The 24,869-nt window shown below is 37.7% G+C and overlaps 1 protein-coding gene across 1 annotated transcript in view; it reads right to left on the bottom strand.

The window, feature by feature from the left end:
• The window catches only part of LOC110158690 (adaptor related protein complex 3 subunit beta 2), a 66,601-nt gene that overhangs the window by 9,513 nt on the left and 32,219 nt on the right, over positions 1 to 24,869 (bottom strand). The window contains 9 exon segments of the mRNA XM_055155989.1: positions 763 to 991; positions 2,589 to 2,698; positions 3,857 to 3,935; positions 5,017 to 5,173; positions 6,334 to 6,517; positions 8,243 to 8,357; positions 13,337 to 13,375; positions 21,940 to 22,070; positions 22,695 to 22,881. Of these exon segments, the coding sequence (XP_055011964.1) occupies positions 763 to 991; positions 2,589 to 2,698; positions 3,857 to 3,935; positions 5,017 to 5,173; positions 6,334 to 6,517; positions 8,243 to 8,357; positions 13,337 to 13,375; positions 21,940 to 22,070; positions 22,695 to 22,881 (1,231 nt within the window).

Consider the following 24,869-nt stretch of genomic DNA (forward strand, 5'->3'; position numbering starts at 1 on the left):
TGGTAATAATATGTGTATGTAAATATGTGATATCGAAAACTAAAACGCTCTTATAAAATACAATAAAGTAAATAATAAAAAAATCTGTTCCAGTCGCTCTTACTAAATAAATTAAAGTAAAAAGAAAAGAAAAAATCAGAACCGTAGCTACCAGGGGTGGTGGAAATTGAATGGGGGATTTCCGTGCCACCCAAAAGTGAGGACCGTACTGCCGAAAAGTGATAGCACAGCGCATCCTTCTTATTTTATCACACATCAAAACTACACGTCGGTCCAGATAGATAGTTTGACCTTTGACCTCCAATATGGCGGCATAAACAACAGGTCACGTGCTTTTGTGACGTAGACGCAAAACCTTAATGGGTGACACAGGCGTAGTTTTGGAAAGGATCGTACTGCTAATCATAAGGATGGTTCGAATAGAGCCCAGAAGAGATCGCTAGATTACTCAAACATGCATAGATGTCAAATAAAACCTCTCCAGGCTTGTTTTTGATGATAACGTGGCAGAAAGCAAGTCTCAGCAAATACCCACTCAGAAGCTCAATTGGTAGAGTTATTGTCCACTTATCTGAAGGTTGGCAGTTCAACTCCCGCTCTTGACCTAAGCATCACTAATTAATATCTGCGTACATTGGTGTATGAATGCTTGTGTGAATGGGTAAGTTGGTCCTTGATATAAAGCGCTTTGAGTTTCATTGAAAGTTGAAAAGCGCTATATAAAAATGTGACCATATGCAAATCCATCTCTCTTATCCTCACCAATCTCAGGGAACTCCTTGACCCTCATGCCGGACTGGAGCTTGGCGTCCTCCACGTGCAGGTTGGACACGTCGGAGGAGGAGTTGTTGGTGAAGTGGATCTGAACAGCGACCATGTTAGCGTCAGGGCTGAAGGGCTGCCGGCTAAAGCAGTACTCCACAGACAAACCCTCCCCTGTGATTCTGTGCAGCAACTCAAACGTTTTCATAGAGCTCGAAGGAGAAATAGCCTGAAAAAAAGGAAAAAATTATTATTATTTTGTTTTATTTATTTCCACAGAACCACAATGGTAAACATATACAAAGTAAAAGTATTAATGGTGGTACTTAAGTAAAACAATTGAGGTATTTGTACTTTTCAAGTGGATACTTTTTACTTTACTTCACTACATTTGAGAGCAGATATCTGTGCTTTCTATTCCACTACATTTTTGAACAGGACTGAAAAGTAAAAGTATTTTTTGTTTGAGACCTCTTGAAAACAATGCATGCAAAAATATACAAATAAAAAACTGCCAAATAAAAAACAAAACAAAAAAAGATGGATTTAGCTGTTTCTAAATGGACAAAATTCAGCACAATCTATAATTTTTTTTTTTATCTGTGTGAAATACTTTTACTTTTAAGTACTGAAAGTAAACTTTTTCTTAAGCAGATTTTTCAAGTGACTTTTACTTTGCTCAAGTATCTGTACTTTGATTTAAGTAACAAAATGTGTAGTTGCACATACAGGGACACTATGGGGTGTGTGAAGGGAAAGGCCATTGCTTTTTATAATAATACATCAGGTTTTGCTACTTTTGCTATAATCTGCAATACAAATAGACATCACATTCTAAAATACACTAGAAAACCATGTCTGTTCTGTTCATTCCCTCTTGTTCTACAGCATTATATTTTATATGAAACAACCAATCTAAATGAACAAAGCAGATGTGTTTTTTTCTTTTTCACTTAATAGTTTGCAGGAACTATTTGGATACTTTTTTTTGTATATTTGAGTGAAATTGGAGGAGGAAATACTGTACCATGTATTCCTGTCAACGCCACAGCAATGAAAGGAAGAAAAAGTCCACAGGTTTTAAGTCATTCGTTACTGCATCTACTTTACTACTACTTTGCAACTATTACAGTTACAAAAATATTTTTGTAATATATTAAGTATATGATAAAGTGATAATGCTAGGAGAGGAGCTACATAAGCCCTTTACAAACAGTGCACATAGGTGGTACAAATATGTCAATAAAATGTGTGTTACTTTTGTATTTCGTATTTGAACAGAAGCGTGTTCATGTGCTGCGGGGGGTGGGGAGAGTGGGGGTATGATACGCACCAGCTACAACTCAAAACTAACGCAGAAATAAGCAGAGTTTTTTGCACTCACCATGATTTATACAACTGATACTCGATACTGGAGCGCACTGAGCTTTATGCACAGTGCCCTTCTTTAGCACACTCTGCCGGGTGGCTGCACACTCATGCTCTGGACAAACAGCCGACCCACACTCAGCACTATTTTATTTTGCTATTTTGTCCATAAATCAAGACATGAGCTCTTTTCCCAAGGTCACTACTGTTAGTGTTGCTGCAATGCTGCTTGACTGACAGCATTGCTCCAGATTGGCTCTTTGGTTGCTATGATACTCGTTGAAATTCCAAATTTGTAACATGACTCCAAATTCACTTCTATAACTGCTACCCTCAAGGAACTTCATTTGACTGGAACCAAATGCTCAGTCTATAATCTAAGTGTGCATGTTTGTAAAGAGCTATAGATACTGTATTTGAGTGAGATTGATCTAATCCAAACAGTTAAAGCTTCTTACAGCAGGCGCAAGAACGTCGTCAGACAGGGACAGCCCCTCCAGGTCTGTGACGAGGCTGTTGGACATGAACGCGTTCACTGGAGTCACCTGAGGAGAGGGGGCCGGCTCGACTGCAAAACAAACATGTAAACATGAGCTAATATTATAACAGTAATGCTTTAGCTATTTAGGGTGCTAAACTATAGTGCAGAATAAATAAACACGAGATGGGGCATTTAATGTAATTACCATGGTGGGGGGTGGGGCATCTTGAATGCAGAAGCAGAAAACTTTTACTCAAATAAGAATAGCGTTACATCCAAATAATATTACTCAAGTATAAGTACCAAGTAGTGATGCATGAAATTACGTGTAAGAGTGATTGTAAAAGTAAGTGTCACAAATTTAAATGTTAACGTAATTACAAGGAAATATGTTGCAAAAGAAGGTGAACATTTATGTGCAGTTTGTATCTAATTATAAAATGTTTTATCATCCGCGAACCAGGAAATAAGGCTGTTGAGCTGTTAACATGCTAGTTGTTGTTAGAAATGTTGTGATGTCAAAACTCCACTCTGCTGGCCTGAAAGCCAGGAAAAGTGCTTATAAACTCGTCGAGGTGAATAATTAGGATGCTCAAAAAGCATAAGGTAAATGAGGAATAACTGCAAACTGTTTTGTTTTTCATGTTTTCAAACAGTAATAGTTGTCAGAATAATTCTATTATCCCATATTTGCTAAATGCTTGTGTGATATTCTAGGCCTATGAGTTAACCATTTATGTACTACAATTCTTTGATTTATAATGTACCAATCACTTGTATGAATATGAATAACCTCTTTGTGTTTGACAACTGTGTGCAGTGACCTATCGCGCTCTTGTGTTCCTCGAGATGATTCTTCACATGAAGCCAACTCCCACTGTCACACATGCAAGAGTTATGATGGTGTCTGACTATACCTACGGCACCTCCTGATTGTTAATCGTGTTTTATGTGTTTATACTATGCTTAGCTGCATCAGTTTCTTATTATATCTTTGCTGATTCCCCCTTCCCCTTGAGAATTATCATTCTGTAACTAGGGCCCTCTAATGAAATAAAAGGAGGAGAGCGGCCTTGAGTCATCAGAACGTGTGGAGACTGTTGGTTTTGATGCCCACTCTCTGCCCGTTCTCCTCATGAGTAAAACTGAATTAATCTCTTGTCTTTCTTCTTGTTTTAAATGTCTAGATAAACCTAACAATAGTCACATACAGCACCGTTAAAAATAAAATTAACCCAAACTCACAGTCGTCCAGGTCGAGCAGAGACATCTCTTTCTTGCTTTCCTTCTTTGTTTCTTTTTTTACTGGTTTTGAAGGTTTAGACTCAATCTGAAATTAGATTTAAGAAAGCGTGTAAATACAATGTTGTCATAAAAATGGACCAAAATCATGAGAAAAACAGAAATAAATAAGTTGGAATAATGAAATCATGTGCATGAAGAATACAGCAGGAGTTTTTCGTCATAGAAACACAACATAAAGCAGTTTGTAATTTCCAAATCCACTGCAGTTTCACACAGAGCACCTCTCTCAAGTCGTCCAAAATCACGACAGGGTCATCGCTGGCGTCTATGACCTCATAAGTCTGTTGAAGCGCCATCGAAGAACCCTTAAAAATGCAGTGTATGTCTTTAGATATAAATGACCCCAAAATTTACTCACCAGGTAAGTTTTAACACAATTTTCTATTCCTGTTACAATAAAATGTCTGTAAATTTTGTATTTCAGTAGTCTGGCAATGGCTTCTGGACTAGAACGGTGCAGGATTTCTACTCATGACGTCACAAATCTGGGAAAATTTGAAAAGTGACTTCAGAGGCTCAGCGCAAAACAACTTTGTTATCAGGATTAATGAAACAAGCATGAATGAAGCTAATTACTTCTGCGGGTACATGTTTGGTGAGGCAACAATGTTATGACATATAAAACACTAAAATGGTTAAACAGATTTTTCCTCAAATGTCTGACTAAAATGACCCCCAATTAAAACTGATTCTGTTTGTGAAACGTTTGGAGCACAGACAAACATCTGGGCTCTTTGTGAAGCTGAAGCTCTGTAGTTTTGGCCTCTGATCTACTCTCATTATAAGTGGAAATGAGCTCTGCACAGAGGAAAATCAGATTTCAAAGCATGCCTGGATTTATTTAAGGATAGATATAGCTGGTGTCTGAAGGTTCATAGATAGACAGTTGATTTGTTGGGTCTTGATAACTCCCATGTCAAAGCTAAAGCATAACTAAAACGAGACTGCTGGACTTGTAATTAGGTACAAAACATGTAAGGCCTCATAGATAAAAAAGTTAAAAGCTCATGAAAGTCGATTTTGCATAGTATGTGTCCTTTCTGCCTATTCATGTTTTTTGTGTATTCACCAATAGAGTCCTGGCAGTTCACATGACTCACCTTCTTCTTTTTCCTGGTCTCTGGCTCCGACTCAGACTCATCGGACTCGGACTCGTCAGACTCAGACTCACTCTCCTCTGACTCAGACTCGGACTCGCTCATCTTTCTGCTTTTGGGTTTTCTCTGTGGTTTCCTCTCCTCTTCACTGCTCTGCTCACTGAAAAAAGATTCAAATTTGTATAGATGTGTGGAGAAGTACATAGATTCTTTACACAGCTTTACACAACTACATTTGTCTTGCCTCAATACGAAGTAATTTAGGAGCATTTTTACTGTCCGTGAACCAGGAATTAAGGCTGGTGCTAAATGTTGTTGGCAATACTGTGACAGAAAAACTCCGCTATGGCCTCTGAAAGTTGTGTAAAGTGCTTATAAACGCAACATTGAATACTTACGATGCTTAGAATGCACAAGGCATTGCAAACTGTTTAATTGCGTAGTAGAATCTTTTCTACTTTTTGGCCAAAATAGTTTATCCATCATTTCTTATAAATTTAGAAACTTGCTGGTTATACCCTTAAGGCCCAGTAACGATCAGACCGCATTTATAATTCCAAATGTTTCTAATGTCAAGGCTATGTTCTGTTAAATAACCACCAGAGGGCGCACAAAGATGGTTCGAGAGTTGACCAAAACAGACGAAACAGAGCAACAAATAAAGAAACATAGAGGTGCCCATAGCAGTTTTTAGATTCAATTGTTTGAGAAAGGTCAAGAAAAATTAGGCAAGGGAAGCATTTATTTGTTTGGCAGTTGTTCGAGGTATTTTCTTAAAAGTTTAGCTTCCACTGTTGAGCTGTGTTCACTACTGCCCCCAGTGGTCAGCTCATGCAAAGCTCTGTTACTTAGATTCCACATTACAGATTGAACTCATTCAACTTTTCATTATTTTCTTCATGTAATAGAGATTTGGGCTGCAACTAACCGTGGCAAATCACCTATAAAAAATAATCGTAGTGGTATTTTGAAAACCGTAATAATTATCAGAAATATACAGACACTAAAACACATGCAGAAAGACCTTTTTATAACAAAGACAGTGACACTATTAAATCTAAATGTCAAAAAGAATAAATAATTTCACATTGCAAACATTTTATCCATAAATATTTTCTATTTAGAAGCCTCCAGGCACCATATTTTAATCTTTATTTAGTTCATAGTGCATGTAAAGTGTAAATGTACAATCAAAATAATCTTTTCACTAGTCGACTACTAAAATAATCCTTAATAATAATAATACTAATAATTGTGGCCCTATTTGAGATTCTGTCTGTAATTTGCATTCAACGTTGTGTAGACTAAACCTGCTCTTACCTCTCACTCTGATGTATGGGTTTCTTCGCTTCCTGTATTTTCTTCTTGGTGTGTTTGGGCTCCTCTTCCTCCTCCTCCTCCTCTTCCTCCGAGCCTTCATCGCTATCCTCTTCGTCACTCTCTGACCCCGACCCGCTCTCCTCAGACCCACTGGCACTCTCCGAGCCACTGCCACTGTCCGACTCTGGGGGTAAAACAAGGGGTAGACACAAATAAATTCACAAATAAGTAGAATTCTAACATCATTATATTATTATCTCATTAGTGGAGTCATTATATTGAGCTTTTTTAACTCAAATTTTCCTGAATTGTTGACATTTAATTACAGAAATGTTTCAGAATCAAATTTTTTGCCCTGTCAGAGTCTTAACATGCAGATTCTCAGTACACTTGTTAAATTTAGAGCCTTTTATGGATGCGAGTGCACCCCTGTCCCCATTTTTGCTTTGCTGTTTATTGTAGCTAGGACTCTGTAGTGATTTCTAAAACAAAATATTAAGTTCTTCTTTATTGTAGTCACATTTTGAACACTTTATAGTTTCCATTTGAACAGTTTTAGTTGAAAACGTGCCCTTCCACTGTTATGCCGACGACACACAGATCTACCTCCCGCTGAGACCAAACGACCCTGCGAGCCTGGCTGCTGTGTTAAACTGCTTCAATGACATGAACAGTTGGATAGTACAAAGCTCCAAATCTGAAATCATTTTAATCAATCCCCCCAATCCACCTCCCATATCAGCAACAGTTTCAGCCTCTTGCTCCCAACATCACCCCTGCTGCCAGAAACCTCGGTGTCATTTTTGATTCTCGCCTCAACTTCCACCTTCACATCAAAAAAGTCACCCAATCCTGTTTTCTTCAGCTCTGCACAAAACTATCCTCTCCTGTTCTGATCTTGAAAAAGTCATCCACACGCTCATCTTCTCCCGTCTAGACTATTGCAATTCCCTCCTCTCCGGCTTCGACTCCAAATCCATTTCCAGCCTCCGACTGGTTCAGAACGCAGCAGCTCGGCTCCTCACTGAGTTTAACAGACAACAACAATTTACCCATTTTACTTCCCTTCACTGGCTGCCTGTGAGTTTTAGAATCGATTTTAAGATTTCACTGATTGCTTTTAAAGCTCATTTAGGTCTTGCATCAAGTTACATTTCAGAACTTTTAACACCGTACGAGCCTCCTGCAGCCTTAGATCTTCAGGCAGGTCCCTGGGACTGTTCCAAAGTCCAAGCTCTGGACGAAGGTGATGGAGCATTTTCAGCCCGGGCGCCTCGGCTTTGGAACGACCTGCCTGAGGAGATAAGGCTCGCACCATCTTTTAAATCACTTCTTAAGACTTTTTTTTTTTGGCTGGCTTTAGCTAACTGGTTTTAGCTTGATTTTATTCCTTATTTATTTTATTCAATTTCTTTTTATTTATTTATTATAATTTATTGAATTGTTTGCATCATTGTCTGTTTTTCTATGCCTATTGTGTGCTATTTTTATGCTTTTTGTACTGTTCTTTGCTGCTTGTACAGCATTTTGTAAACCGTGTTTTAAAAAAAATGAGGATTAAATCTTTGGGGGAGCTATGGGGGAGCATTGGCCATTCTAGGGGAGGCTAGTGCCCCTTTAAGCCCCTTCCTGGTGCCGCCCCTGCTCATAGCAAGAAGGTCCTGGGTACAACTACAGGGTGACATGGAGCCTTTCTGTGTGGAGATTGCATATTCTCCCTGTGCCTTCAAAGGTTTCCGCAATCCAATTTAGATCAGAGAGAATCCTTTTAGGTTTAGGTTAACTGATTTTAGTCGTAGAAATTTATGCGAGCCTCATTCTGCTGAGAACTAAAATACCACTTTCTAACATACATAACGACTTGGTCATCATGTCCAATGTCAATCGTAAATCACGTATCCATGGTTACCGCTGTCCGCTGACTCCGTGGGCCCAGACTCTCCCTCTGAATCCGAGTAAAAAGGCTTCTCCACTTTCTTCTCCTTTCTCTTCTCCCGAGCGCTGCATTTGGACCATTCAGGCACCTGTCGAAAACAAGCAACTTTTTCAAAACCAAGTGATTTTTTTTTTTAGATTTGGTCTTTTTTTTGGGCAGGTAACAGCAGCACGGCTATGGATTTCTCTAAGTGGGCAACACACGCACAGCCAAACCAAGCCATAGAAAAGTATAAGGAGCCCGGCCAATGTAGTTTAGCATCAGGTTAAGCTTTCATGACCAGAGGAAGAAATGGAGTCTAGATTAGGGGATTTCTCATCGAGTATTTTGTAAAAGTTGATCTGTGAGACACTTAGGGATAGATAAATATTGCAGGATAATTCTAAATATGCTTCAAATTTGGTCTAGCAGGCAGGAGCAATGTCAAATAATAGCGGTTAGTCCCTGGTTGGTGTTATTTTTATATATAGTTGGTGCGCTTTCCCTGTGTCTTTTTCATTGTTTCCTCATTTGGCTTTACAGTCCCTGACAAAAGTCTTGTCGCTTATCCATTTTGTAGAAACAAAAGCTTATAACCTGACTTTAAATTAATCAATTGGTTTCAGAAATGTCTCATATGAAAGCTAAAACCCTCCCAAATTATGCTCAATATGCTAAAATAAATTTTGCTTTTGTTTCTACAAAACGGATAAGCGACAAGACTTTTGTAGGGACTGTACACCTATCTACCATTTCTTACAATTAAAATTTTTTTTATTTATTTATTTGGATGCAAAATGACGTGAAATCATATGAATTTTTTGCTTGCATCTTCACCGTACTGACTTATATCTTGGCCTGGACTTGCCACATTCTTGTTGCCAAGGTGATATATACCATAGGTTAATGCCATGTAGTGGAACTTTAGTTTTCATCATCACTTTGTTCTTATATTATACCAAATTTCAAGTGAAGTCTGTATTTGAGATACTTGTGTTTATAATTTTATGAGAAACTACCTTCAATCAACCATTGCAACGTCCTGTAGGGGGCAGCTAAACAACTTACCACTATGATATTTAAAGTGTTAATATAGGGTGTCCTAAAAATGTTGACATAATTTCACAGGCCAGTAATTTTGGCAATTCTTGTTGAAATAACCTCAAATTTTCACAGAATGTATAGAAACAGATCAAGATTTTCTATTTAAAGTTTTATTTTAGTTCTGTTTTCAGGTTGAGTCGTTCACTAGCCTGATTCATCAGTCGGTTTCACTTCATAGAAACCATCTGACCTTGCAGCGTTCGCTCAATGGTAGGTGGGTACTTTTTTTCATTTAACCAATCGTTGCTATTTGGTTGTGACGTATGTAATGCGCTGCTAACGGGGCTAACCGGGCTAACGGGGCTAACGGGGACTTTCCCAAATTCCATAGGAATAAGGGCAATAACGTCTTTCCCCTTGATAAATTTCATTAAACATTCTCCTTGCTCCGGCTTTAAATCCTTGATCTCGGGAATAGCTGCCAACATAGAATGTATGGCTCTTCGTTGGTACACACTCACACTTCCGGGGTTTTTGCAAAAGGTCTAGTATATTCTGATTCCTGACCTAGTTGCTGGAGAGAAACTGAGTGGAGGCACTAGGTGGTGCCAGCCTGGCTAGCTGCACACTCCCAAAGTCTTAGAATATGCTGATGGTTTACCAGATCCTTTAGCCCTGCATAGGCAGCCTTCCTCTTTAAATTTTTGGTACCAAATCCAAATTTGTTTGCCAGTTGATAAGGTTTTTCCAAATTTTGCATTGAAGTCACGTTGCACAGTCTTGGATGACTGTGTGCGAGCATATTCCAAAACACACATGACTTCTCTTTGGGAGTGAATGGCTCAACGTGAAAACAGAACTAAAATAAAACATTCAATATAAAATCCTAATCTGTTTCTATACATTCAAAAAATGTGGCAAATTTTTTTAGGACACCCTGTATGTGACTTTCTGGAGTTGGAGTTCCTTGGAAACAGACAGTTTAAGCCATACTTCAAAACATTCAGGTTTGTTGTCACATTGTGAAACATTATAACCAAAGGAACAACATAAGAGTCAGGTTTGTGGAGATGCAAGCCCGCTCACAATAAGGACAAATGTTTTTCTGTGTTTCTGTGTTTTCTGTGTACAACAAAACGATCCACAGTCTATGTTTTTGCAATAGTGTTACATACTATGGCTTTAAAGTACTTTGTCTGTTTTTGCTTTGGTTGTTACAGAGCTAATAGACTAAATACTTAGGTTTATGGCAAGCTTTTAAACTACTATCCTCACAAGTGTATCAAATAATATTAAAATCAAATTGCCAGTTTCCTAGCAACATACGCACATCACATTCAGATTGACCTTGCCATTGTTGTTAAGTGTACAGCTTTAAATAGAATAGGAATCTGTCACACATATTTCATATTGTTTCAAGCTACATTGCTCCTGTCTGCTGATCCTGCAGAGAAACACAAACGAGCCAAAAGCTTCTCATTTACAAACCACATTTACAAAATACTGCATTGTCCCTTTAAGAGAAGTGACTTTTTTTTAAGGAAAAGTGGTTACCTCTTTGTATTTCTATTGACCAATCTCAGTGTCCAGAAGAAAGAGGAGAGAAAGAGAGGGAGAAAGAGGGGAGATTGTGGGAGAAAGAGGGAGAGAGAAGGAGAGGGAGAGACAGAGAGGAAAAAGAATGATGCAGGAGGGAGAGAGAGACAGAAAGAGGGGAGAGAGGAGAGAGAAAGAAAAAGAGAGATAAAGAGGGAGAGAGCAAAGGAGGAGGGTTGAGAGAGAGGGGCGAAAGAGAAGGAGGGGAGAAGGAGAGCGAGAGGAGAGAGAAGGAGAGAAAGAGAGAGAGAGAAAGAGGGAAAGAGAGAAACAGGGAGAGAGGGCAGGAGGTGAGAGGGGAGAGAGGAGAGAGAAGGAGGGAAAGAAGGACAGAGAAGGAGGAGAGAGGGAGAGAGAAGAGAGAAAGAGAAGGGAAAGAAAGAGAGAGAGAGACAAAGAGGAAGAGAGCAAAGGAAGAGAGAGGGGAGAGAGAAAGAGAAGGGAAAGAAACAGACAAAGGGGAGAGAGCAAAGGAGGGAGAGGTGAGAGGAGGAGGAGGGAAAGAGAGAAAGAGGTAGAGAGAGAAGGAGAAGAGAGAGGACAGAGAATGAGGAGAGAGAGAGGGGCAAGAGAAAAAGGGAAAGAGAGAGAAAGAGGGAGAGCGAGAAGGAGGAGAGAGGGACGAGAAAAGAGGAGAGAAAGAGAGAGATGAAAAAGAAGGAGGAGAGAGATGAGAGAGAAAGGCAGGGGGAGAAAGAGGTAGCTATAGGAAGAGGAGAGGGAGAAGAGGTGAGAGAGAAGATGATTGAAACAGCAGAGAAGTTTATATTTATCTTTTGAATGGGAAAGCTGAGACCCATGAGTACAATATTTAAGCTGATGAGAGTAGCCAAGAAAATGCATTCAAAACAGTGAAGGTAACCACAATTTCTTAAAAAAAAAAAAAAAATCACTTCTTTAAGGCTCTGGCCCAAATAAAACAGGCTAGGTTTTTGGATATTGCTTCGGCTTATAGCTATAGGCGCAACAAAGCCATTACTACAGTATTATGCGGGGGTCAAGAAAGCACTTTACTGGGTTTGCTGCTAGTTTGTGATAAAATGGGATTGCAATTTAGTTAAAAGTCCTATATTACGCAAAAATGACTCTTTGTGAACTTTAAGCCATGTTATAATGTTGTTACCGCTTCAAAAACAGACCTGGAGTTGTGTTTTGTTTCATTCACACATGTTTGAGTAACTCTTTATTGTTAGTCTGTCTACATCTCCAAAGCTCAAAATGCTCTGTTCCACCTTATGATGTCATGAAGAGGTAGTTTTCACAGCTATCTTAGTTAGGGGTCCATCACCTGCTTGTTTCTATGTCATTGCTCAGCCTGGAATGACATTAAACAGCTCGATCTTACATTTATTCAATTACAGGTGCTCAAAAATAGAGCAGGTATTGTAAGTTTCATGTAAGTCTCAAGTCTTTGACCTTAAGTCCGTGTCAAGTCCCAGTTCAAAGACAGGCAAGTCCAAGTCGAGTCTCGAGTCACTGGCTCATAAGTCCAAGTCAAGTCCAAATGGTCTGCTGTGAGCTTCAAGTCATTCCAAGTTTTTAAACCAAAGCACCAAATATAGTTTAGATTTTTGCAATTTATATTAATTTTAAACTTAATTGTACCTAAAAATCATGGTATTTTTATATATGAGTATTTATATAAGGGTTGTAGAGCTGTTTTTCCTTTTTAAATGTCTTGACAAGATCTTAGTGTGAATCATTATGGTTAGATTAGAAAGAATTCAGATTTGAAAGTGCTAAATAACGCTACTTGTCATGTAGATGCACTGAAATGGAAGGCTCATGTAGTTCCCCCTGTTTTACTGTATTGTACTGTATATTACTGTAGTATGACATGAGAATGCCAAATCACAGTGCTTCAGTTACATTCAAAGTAACAAAAGGAGAAGTGGGAAGAACATGTTGTTCCAGTTTGTTCCTGTAATACTCAGCACTGCATGTATCAACCACAAAGAGAAAAGTACTTTCTAAAAACAGACACTTTTTTTTTTTAGGAGAAGCATCAAGTCTTCTCAACTTACAGGATCAAATCCAAGTCAAGTCCCGAGTCACTGACCTTCAACTCCAAGTCGAGTCCCAAATCTTAGTCTATTTTATCAAGTCAAGTCTCAAGTCCTAAAAATAGTGACTCAAGTCAAACTCGAGTCCAAGTCACAGCTTGCCTCTCCGTAGATCTGATCTGTAACTTGGTCTGGCTTGGCCTCCAAGATGATAGAAAGATTAAATATTATACTGTAAAACATTCCAGACAAAGCAATAACATCTCCATGGAGAAAAGCATCTGATGGACCCTCTACCAGAAAAGTTACACAATGCAACTTTAAACATGTGAATGAAACAAAACAAAACTCCAGGTTTGTTTGTGATGAGGAAACAACATTAGAACATAGATCAGAAAATTGCGTAATACGGGCCCTTTAATGATTGCCGCTATAACTGACTCACACTCGTTAATGTAGTGACCCTTTCGAGCAGCGCAAAAACCTGGCAAAGACGAAGAAAAGAAAAAACAGAAGAGGGATGGATGGATGGGAGGAAAAGAAAGGAAGATAGTTTAAAATTCAGGAGGAAAAACAGTTGAAAAAAAGGGGCTAAAACAAGACGTGAGAACAGTTCAAGAAATTACAGAGACAAGACAATACCCGAGATTATTTCTGTTAGCAAAATTAGGATTAAAGACAGTGGCCTCCTCCAGAGCTGTGTCATAATCTGGATTGAAAAGATTGAAAAAGTAGAAAACTTTTAGGGTCTTTCTGTTATAGGCGCCATTTTGAGGACTTTTTATGATTCAAAATAGTGCTGCACAGTTGTATCAGTAATACAATTAGCAGAGGTGGGTAGAGGAGCCTCTTAAAATGCCTTGCAAGACTTAATCCAAAGAACTAAGACTTAAAAGTGCTTAGAACTGTTATTTTTTCATGTAGTCTACACTGAAATGGAGCAAAGGATCTTGGTCTATGTAGTTCGCTCTGCAATTGGATTTATTGCTGTACCATAAATCTTAATTTATGCAAAGAGACTTGTAATTCAATATATTGTGATGGTCCATGATATTATTGTGAGAACTTTAACAACGCAATATCATGATGTTTCGGTTATTGTTACATCCCTTGGTGTCGGTACATGATATCGGTAAAGATGATATCCTGGATGGGCCTTTGAATAGATATAATAAGACTACTTTATTTTATTATTTCTCATAATATTTGAACTTGTTTTCAAATGAAAATGTTAACCGTGTTCTAAAGAAATAAGACCCATTTATAGTCTTTACACTGGTATCGGTTCATATTAGGTATCGGCACATAGTTCAAGTCAAAGTATCGATATTGGTATTGGAACTGCGAAAAACTGGCTTGGTGTATCCCTACTGTCACCCTAAAGCTTTTGTAACTTGTAGATTTACTGACTAAAACTTTTACTCAATTAAGTGTTATGTTACTTCAATAAATATATTACTCAAGAAAAAGTAAAAGTACTGCTAGAATAGTAACATTTCTTTTAAAAGTTACTTAAGTGTACCCAACTGAGTACTACCCACCTCTGGTCATTTGATTAGCAATTTATGTTTAAAATGTAGGATTTTGGTCAGAGCGCACACTGTAAGGAGTATTAAGAGTATTTGAGAGAAGACTGAAATCTGAACTGATAAACTAACAGAATCACATGGATTTCAGAACATATTTGTACCGGTTTAAACTACAGGTAAAATAAGATCATTGTAAAAATAAGAATTATTTTTTTTTGCAGAAGACATTCTATTGTCTAAATAATTGCTACCATTGTGATTTGATAATTGCGCCAACTCAAAGTGTGATTTAAGTCGATTGCCGTATATTGTGCTACTTCAAAAGATACAAAGCCTATTCATTTATATAGGAGATCTGGTGTTTTTGAAAGAAATCTCCAAACTTATGCTCCACAAACCTGTCATATTAATCTTATAGCTACATCTATAGGGTTAAAAAAAATGACACTACTTTCTGAAGCTATTGTGATTTTTTTTTTTATGTGTATTTATACTGACAGAGAATATATTGAACTTTGTGCCAGTTTTATGTTTCATATGGATAGGCCAATAATTACAGAGATATAAACCATAAACAAGGTCAACAAATCTGCATTCTGTTACACAGCAAACTCCACCGAAGAATTCTGTCTGTAAGTCTATAATAAATGGGGGAAATGAGTAATATATAAGTAGCAGGGATGTAACGATATCCAAATCTCACGGTACGATATTATCACGATATGCATCTCTAGATAGGACACTTTTTTGCTTTTAAAATGCCCTGACAAGATTTTGATGTGAATTATTACTGTCATAATCCCAAGAATTCAAGGAAAAAACATATTTCTTCATATTGTCTGCACTGAAATGAATCATGGGATATGTAGTTCCCGATGTTTATTAGCTATCGGTACTATAAAACAATGCATTTAAATAAAGTATTTTGTAATTTGATATATTGTGACAGTCCACGGTATTATTGTGAGATTTTTGACAATACTATATCAGAATATTTATTGCTACATCCCTAATAAGTAGTAACAGTAGTAGTCACTGTATAATAAATAGTAGTAGTAGTAGTAGAAGTAGCTGTAACTGTAGTTGCTGTAGTAATAGAAGTAGCAGCTGAAGTAATAGAATAGAATCTATTCCTTAGTATCGAAACTCCATTTCGATACTAAGGAATAGATTTAATATTAAATACAGATTCCGATACCACAGCGATAGATTCTTTAGACAATAGAATGTGATTTTCAACACTAAGTTGTAGTACTTTCTTTTAAATTACCAAGTTTTTTACTGTTTATCTTTGTAATCCCTCAGTGTCTAGGTGCTCTTATACTTGTTCTGATACAGCTCAAGATCCTTCTAAAGCAATTCAGGAAAGCTTAATTTTTGTCCTGTGAGTGTGACTTTTTTTTTGTATCGATACTTGCTCAGATAGTATCAATTAGTATCTGCTTTTCCATATTTTTGACCACCCTAGTAGTAGTTGTAGTACTTTCAAAATATCTGCATTAAAGTTCCAAAATTAAACAGAAATACTGAGTCTGTAGGAGGCCACTATCATTAAAGCATTACTCCAATATAACTCGTTCAATAACAAAACTGCAGAAAAGAAAAACAGTCAACAACCAGCACTTCATAAAAGGCATTTAGTGTGAATGTCTTCATCTGTGACAAAGTGCCAGGGCATCTGAACCAAATGCGGGTCAAATGTGGAGAGGGGGATGAGGAAATGAAAGTGAGGGAGGGTGGAGTCATGGTTCAAGGCACAGCGGTACATGCACCACACACAAGAGAGAAAAACAGAAGGACTGCTGGGAAAAAATCTGGTACATTTCAGATTTTAAAGGTCCAAAATGGATTCTTCTGAACTTAAAGCCATGTTATGATGCTGTTACTGCATTAAAAACATGGCTGGAAATGTGTTTTGTTTCATTCACACATGTTTGAGTAACTCTTTACTATTAGTCGGTGTACATCTCTAAAGCTCAAAATGCTCTGTTCTACTGTGATGTCATGAAGTGGTAGTTTTGAAGTTAATAGCTCCTTTTACTTTTTGTTCATAAAAGATTGGCAATTCCAGGACTGAAAATATCCAAATGATTCTAGTCAAAGTGTATTAAAAACACACTGGAACACTTCCTCTATTACCACATGACATCATGAGGTGGGACAGAGTGTTTTCTGTTTGAGATTAGATATGCAGGATTTGTGTGAACAAACAACACAACTCCAGGTATGTTTGTGATGAGGAAACAACATTATAACATCAGAAAATAGTGCAATAATGGACCCTTTAAATACAGACACATGAGCAAAAAGTATTGAAATAAACGTTTAGAAATTTTCACAAAGAAAATTTGTTTTGTCTGCGTTAAACTGTAATAGCAGTTACATTAATGTCACCATAAGTGAGGTATTTGTATTGTATTTTTATAGAGTTTTGTACTTTGTTACGTTCCATAACTGATTATTTCCTTTTCAAAACACAGGCAGACTGAAGTAACAACAGAAGTCACTGAACTCAGATCAGCGAAGTGAAACAAATTCTGATAAAAGTAAAGATTAGAGTTTAAAATCCACTGCAGTTCCACACAGAGCACCTCTCTCCAGTCGCCCAACAGACCGATGCGAGCCTCACTGGTGTCTATCGTCTCCTCGGTCTGTGGAATGTAGAATTATCAGCTGAAAACTAACTGTATTTAAATGGCACTGCTATCTCCAAAAGTACAATATAAATACAATGTTACCTCAGTTTCACGTCATTGCCAACCATCTGCAGCAACTCGGTAAACATCTATTTAAATGAGTCACTTTTTAAATGGCATTTCTTCTATAAGTGAAATCCTAAGACTATATAATATAACAACAATCCTGAAAATATCCCAATGCTTATACTACCTCGTAAAATATTTGGCTTTCCAAGTATTCAAGTCTAATTTCAACTTAAATCAGGTCTACAATAGGTCTATAAGTGGAATGAATGTGGAATACTGATACTTTGCAGTGACATCAAGCTGGAGGTGTTCTACATGCATCTCTAACAGTGGAATGTTTAGGGGTTACCATAGAGACACAATGCACATATTTGCATTTATAATACTGAAAAAATTTTTTAAGATTGTCTGAAAATCCAAGAAAACACACAAAATGAATTCAAACAATCCATTTCAGACAGAGCAGAGAGTTAGGGTCAATAAACTAAACACGCAAACCCCTGTTTATACCAATACAAGATGAATATTTTGTGTAACTAAAAATGATTAAGATCAAGCTGCAGTCCCTAACCCTCACCACACATGGTCCGTGCGCCTCTGTTTGAGAACCACTGTACGGAAGAAGTAACCGTGATTCATTTCAGTCTCCATTGACTGCTAACCTTTTCATTAGCGCAAACACACTTAGATGACGTCACCAAATAATCCAATTTCCTCCGGACTCAAAAAAGGGAGGAGTACAGTACAGTATGATGTCGTAAAATCAATGATTTTTCGATTTTCTTTGACTGCACCGTCCAGTGTAATCTACTGTATAGGGCAAGGAATGCTTTGTATTCAAATGAACAAAAACGGTCGGCAGTTGGTGCTCCATTACAGATATACTGTGTTGATACTATGCAGCTGATATCATCAACATTCCCTTGGGGTGTGAAGCTAACTGGAAGCACTGCTCTGTTAGAAGCTCTTTTACTCAATTTAAACTTAATCTGAGGTTTATTTTAACACAAACTGACCATAAAGAGAAGACTTGGTTGAAACTACAACATGAACGCTTGTATTGATCACAGGCTCCTGAAAATGAGTTGTTAATTTTGTATTTTTTCTTGGGTTCTCAGACTATCTTAAAACATTTTTGGCAGTTTTTACTAACGTGTGCATTGTGTCACCATGGTAACAAGTGAACATTCCACCAATATAGATACATGTAGAACACCCCCAGAGTGTTTATGATTAGATGCAGACAGCACATATTTTATTGTCTGCAACTAATCATAAAGTGTTTTGTTGTCTGGTAGTTGTTGTTAGTGTGTTCCTGTGATGGCAAAACTCCGCTCTAGTCTCAGAGTTTTTCAAATTTATTCGGATGCTCCGAATGCATAAGGTAAGTGAGGAATAACTTTGGACCACTGCAAATGGTTTAAAAAGAACTAGTACAGTAAAAATCAGGTACAGCGTCTTTAAGTTCCAAACTAATTTCTAATGTTTTCCAGCTACTAATTAATGCATTTCAGGATTCAATTGGGTTCAGACTAGGACCAAACCAAGTCCTTAGTCTAAACATGTACTAAACCAAGAATGAACAATAACAACTATCAAGTTTCCAGGTCTAAACCAGGACTAAACTAACACGATACTGACATCGACACTAAACTCAAACTCAACCCAGACCTAAACCTGGACTACAGACCAGGACTAAACTAGGACTACATCAGGACCAAACCAAGTCCACATGAGGACTAAACTGGGCTTAAACCTGGACAAGTGTAAACACATAGTCTAAACCTGAACCAAGACTAAACCAGGTCTAAGCATGGACTAAACCGGGTCAAGACTAATCCAGAACAAAGTTGAATCTACACCAGCCTTAAACCAGGACTAAACAAAGACTTCACCAATAGTCTTGTATGACTAAACAGCAGTTGAGAAATTCTAAAATATTATGCTGAAAGTAAAAAAGTGTTATTACATTTTAAACCAATGACAAAAAAAAATCAAGCCTTGAGGTCACACTAGAATTTAAATTTTTGTAAATTTTTTGGCAAAATTTGTGACCAACTCAAGCTTTGATTTTTGTACTTAAAACATATAAAAATACATTTGCTATGAACCGATGGCACATGACAGGAGTGTGATGAAAACAGGAGGAAATGATGCAAATTGTGTTGCTTTGATGTTAGTGATTTGTGGTAATAATTGATTATTGTTTAAAGGCTCTGCATCCAATTTTTCCCATGTATTAGAGCCAAATTTGCCCCAGTACAGATTTATTGCATCTTATTATAAAGCTTTTTATTGTAAAAAAATCAGGAAGTGGATTTCTGTCATGACAAAACTCCACTCTGGTCTCTGAAAGTTGTTAAAAGCTCTTATAAACTCATCGTGGTGAGTGAGGAATAACTTTGGAACACTCCAAACTGTTTAACATTAACTAGTTCTGTTTTTCATGTTTTTCAGACGATAAAAATCAGGTACAGCGCCTTTAATGATTAGTTTTTGATTTTCCCTGATGTGCGATTGGCTCAGACAAAGAGGAGCTTGAGATGGTGCTACAGAGAGGCTAGTCACTACACCTACATTCACACTAGTCAAAAAATGACCACAAATATTTCATTTTCATCTGATTTGTAAATGTCAAAATCACATCTGTTTTGTATTTTAGCCCTATCCTCTGCATATTTTCTTTATTTTAACTTAATTCATGCCCTACATAGGTGTCATCTTCCTGTTACATGCAACATTTAGAGGACTTTGTTATATTTAAAGTTGTATTTTGTTTAAAAGTGTTAATCGCTATGGAAACAGTCCTCATTTTTCAACATCCTGTACCATGAATATCCATAAATCTCCATTCTGTTTTACGTTTATAGGATTCTCCCCTGTGTATAGTCATTTTTACTGGTTCTCAATGATGTGTCAATAGAAAGTGTTTAAAAATGACATAACCTACTTGCAAACTGTGCCACAAATAAAAGAAATAACAATATATTGACTATTTAACCTTAACCCTTACCAAACTAAAATAATCAAGTCAAATATAATGATATAATATAATATAAAATGGTTTAATAGCGTCCACAATATTCTGCAAAACTATACTGTAAAGCTTTTATTTCAAGATTCACTATATAACGTTTCTAGAGGTGTGCTTGTCTCCAGCTGGTCTCCATGGAGATGTTATTGCTTTGCCTAAATTGTTCCACAGTATGGCATTAAGCTTGTCTATCTCCATGGGAACACAGTGTGACACTATCAGGCCAAGCTAGGTGTCTGATCTGTGGAGATGTGATACCACTCACAGTAATCACACACCTTCACTTGAATAAATGCAAGATATAAACGTTTAATGCCATACTGAGGAACATTCCAGACAAATAGCATCTCTATGGAGACAAGCTGGCAGCAAATCCCCACTAGAAAAGTTACAAAATACAAGTTTGATATACTAATGAAAAGTGAAGTTTTGCCGTTGCTAACCTTGGCCTGGTAATGAGCTAAACTAAAAACTAAAATGTAAAATGAACAATAGGACACTTTTTGATGTAGTGTGAATGCTGCCATTTTTGATCACTATTATTTCTATTTTTGAATTTGAACTTATCAATTTGTTTTCCTCCTTGACAACTGCAAGATGGAGGCGTACAGAATGTCTTTCAGAGCATCCATTTGGAGAACCCAAATAGGATGCAGTTTGTCAATGCGATGCCAATGGGGTCAATAGGTCACGTTCACATTCTAGAATCTGATATCATAGTCTCAGATGGAGGGCACGGGCCAGTGGAATTCTATGGGAGATGGACGGTTTATGAAAGAAATGTCCAAACTTTTGATACACAAATACCGAGAGTTATTAGAATTATTTATGTTTTTCGCAAGGTGTTTTGTTACATAAACTTGCCATATTAATCTTATGGTTTAAACAAACTGTATGTAAAGTGTGTTGCCAGATACAAGATTCGAAGTTAGAATTTACTGGTAACAATTGTAATGCAGATTTATTCTTGATTACAAAAACACTGGACATGATAGCCAAGCAGTTAAATTGATGGTTTGGTTTTCAAGACGATTATCCAATCAGAAAGCAGAATGAGCCTCACACAAATCTCTCACTTGGGTTGCCAGTTTCAATGCTAAAATCTAGTTGGTTAAAACTTAAAAGGACTAAATCCCAGCGCGTGCAGCCAATCACGAATCAGTGCTAGTGCAGCCTTTGCAGCTCAGTGAGGGAATTCTGGGTGTTCTGAGCTTTCACAAGAGACACAAAACTTGTATGTGTCCTCTATCTGCAGGTTTAGGCGCAGACAAACCAGGTTCTGTTGTGATTGTTGTAACAGTAAGAGCACAGCCTACACAGTTACTTTCCACTGACAACAAGCACATTTTTGGGGCTGAATAATAGCATCACTTTCTGAAGCTAATGTGAAAAAGAGAATTTAGCTTTTGTTTATTTATACTGACAGAGAAGACGTTGAACTTTATGCCAGTTTTTGTTTTATGTGCATAAGCCCAGTAATTAAAGAGATATGAACCACAAACCAGGTCAACAAATCTGCAACCTGACAGTTTAACGGCAAATTCCACCAGTTCTGCCCTGCCCTCCAGCTCAGTTTAAACTATAGGGATTCTAGAATGCTGTGATGTTAGGAGAACGCGACCCATTGGAGCATGAGTTTTGGTTGGGGTAATGTTATATTGGAGTAGGACTTGAGTGACTGGAGGCTGCGTTCTGGAGCACCCCTTGCACCCCTCTTCAGTTCGGGACATTTGGGGTGGTCCCGTGTGTCTCTGTATGTTACTGTTCCCACTGCACGCACAGACTCCTTCACCTCCACGTTGCGCACGGAGGGGTCGGGGGCGGACTCGGGCCAGTCGGGCAGCTCCTGGTACCCCCCAGCTTTGGCGTTCAGCAGATGGGACAAAGAACCCAACTGGAAGTGGTCTCGATCTGGATGAGGATAAAATGTGCAAATATTATTCAATGGTTGTATCTTAATTTTGACTTGAGATGATCCTGGTTTATCAACTTAGGAATATTATTAGTCAAGATTAGAATTTAAAGCGCCACCATGTAACTTTCACCTGCATGATTCCATGAAAACAGAAAGTGAAAATCAAAGTTGAGAACATTCTACATGGGGATAGATACATTTTATGCTATAGTACTGTGGAATATTATAGCAAAGGTCAGGTTTGTAGAGATGCAAGCTTTCTCACAATAAGGACACTTGTTTTTCTTCGATGTCATGCCATAAACACAAACAAAATGAAAAAACATGCTTTTATTTTAGTGTATTTTTTAGCTAAAAGTTACATGTCACCTCCAGAAAGTTACTCTAAAACAGAATACCTCTACCAATGTCATAAACACTGAAAATTTCATCCAAAATGCTGAAAAGATTTATGCACAAGGAAGGCATTCTTCAAACAGTTCGAACACTGATTTAACATTGATTTAAGCCCTTCTTAACATTATGGTTGCTAGGTAACAGTTGTGAAATTACTTCTACATATGTCACATGTGCTTCCCGTGTCCAACCGAGTAAAATTATAAACTTATGCATGTAATTACCTTTAAAAGGAGACTCGAGGACCGGTGCAGGTTTCAGGGCGAGGAACAGTTTCTTGGCATATTTACTGAGCGCTCCACTCTTCTCTGTGGGGACGATGAGTTGACGAATGAACCGAGCTCGGTCTCGGATGTCGTAGTTTTGGTCGTATTTCGCCAAATTCAAAACGTACTGTGTCAGGAGCTTGGTCTGAAAAAGAGGCAATACCAAGAATTAAAACTAGCACATACATAACTGTGTGTATGTATATGTATCTTTAGGTACAACATGTGTAAACAAGAATATTTTAACAATATTCTTAAAAGGTGCACTATATAACTTTTTGCTTGGGGGTCCATCACCTGTTTGTTTCTATGGATACGCCATTGCTCTGCCTGGAATGTTCCACAGTATGACATTAAACAGCTCTAACTTACATTTATTCAATTACAGGTGGTTTTATAGTTCAAAAATGCCTACAAAACAGGCATTCTGACTGTGAGAGGGGTCGCCTCTCCACAAACCTGACCTGTAACTTAGTCTGGTTTGGTCTCCATGAAGATAGAAAGGTTTAATGCCATACTGTGACACATTCCGGACAAAGTACATTATTTTATATGTGTGCTGCCAATTAATATGCAGTAGTACTATTAGCAAATCGAATTACAATGTACAATAGAGCTAGGCCTGTAAATATAGACGATCATATTGAAACCAAACTATAAACCAGAATTATCCACAAAACTATTCTAAAATGTACAATATTGTTCAAAAACATGAACTGCAATAATTAGCAGAATGCAACACTTATTAAGTAATTAGATTGTATAGTTGCAGTTCATAATTCAACCCTCTACAGCTCAAATTTTATCATATTGCAGAACAAATACCCAAAAATTCCCACTAGTACAAAGAAAAAAGTACTCAAAACAAATATTGACCCCCAAAAATTATTGTTCCAACATATATTGAACAATAAGTATCGGATTTATCATGACAAGCCTAAACAGAGCAGTGACTCTCAGACCTTTCCCACTAAGTACCACCTTGGAAAATATTTGGCTCTCCATGCACCACCCGAAGACTCTATATTGAAGTGGACTGATGGAGTGTGACGTCACCCATTGCGTTCAGCTCCAGCCATAAGAAGCCAATCAAGGTTAACAGTTATTGAGCTCAATATCTGTAATTATGAGCGCGTGTATCATAGCAATCAAAAAAGCCATTCCGGAGCAAGGTTGCTGAAGGTACTTTCTAAGACTACATTTATACTGAAACAAATCCGTGCATCACCGTATCACCGTATCCGAAATGATCTGCATCCAGACACATCGTTTCTGTGTCCGCAAGCCTTCCCTATCCACACAGCTTTGAGCATATTTGTTTACATTTTACAGAAACAAAATTTAAAACCACATGTCTAATTTGCATAACTTGAGTGTTCAAAAAACAGCTCGCTATCGTGCGCTGATGCGGTTCAGCTTCTTTGGACTACAGAACACGACTCAGCGAAATATGAGTGTTCTTTCTGTGACAGAGGGGTGTTCTGCTAATGGTGAGTCTGTTCTGTGCTTCTATTGCATTGGAGGTGGTTCATGTTAAACTTTTCAGAGATTATACATCTGCAGGTCATACACACAGACCGTATATAGGAATGGACATATATTTTAGCCTCTTAGCGTTTTGGCGGTGAATTACTTTGCAGCGCATAGACCTACATCAGCGTATCAGTGTTTTCAGGTGTCCACACGGTGCCAGATCAGATCCGTGCTCAAATGAATTCGTGGGAGCCTAGCAGCACCACGAATTCACCAGCTGCCATTCCAACTCTGGAGCAGTTTTCAATCGGATTAGTGTGGACAAACACTACATCTGCAATGAAAACGACTCAAATATGTACTAGTGTGGACAGGGCCTAAGAACTTTCATAGACCAGAATGAGAAAAAAGGCCCCTAAAAACAAAAGAACAAATTTCCCCAATTTTTGACATACAAGACTAAAGGAGTGTGACATCACTCATAGTGTTTGGCTCCAGTCAAATGAAGCTCAGAGCAGAGCAGCTGCTCAAACCTGTTGCTAACACTAGCGAGAACAATATCGGTGAAAACGGCAGCTCATTGGTCTGTTATTAATCTTCATATCTTTATTTGTGTATAAAATATTAAAATAAACCACTGAAAAAAACAGGATCACGTAG

Source organism: Boleophthalmus pectinirostris, unplaced genomic scaffold (genome assembly GCF_026225935.1).
Source record: "Boleophthalmus pectinirostris isolate CB_2022bp ecotype Guang Dong unplaced genomic scaffold, ASM2622593v1 HiC_scaffold_2, whole genome shotgun sequence".
Lineage (NCBI taxonomy): Eukaryota > Metazoa > Chordata > Actinopteri > Gobiiformes > Gobiidae > Boleophthalmus > Boleophthalmus pectinirostris.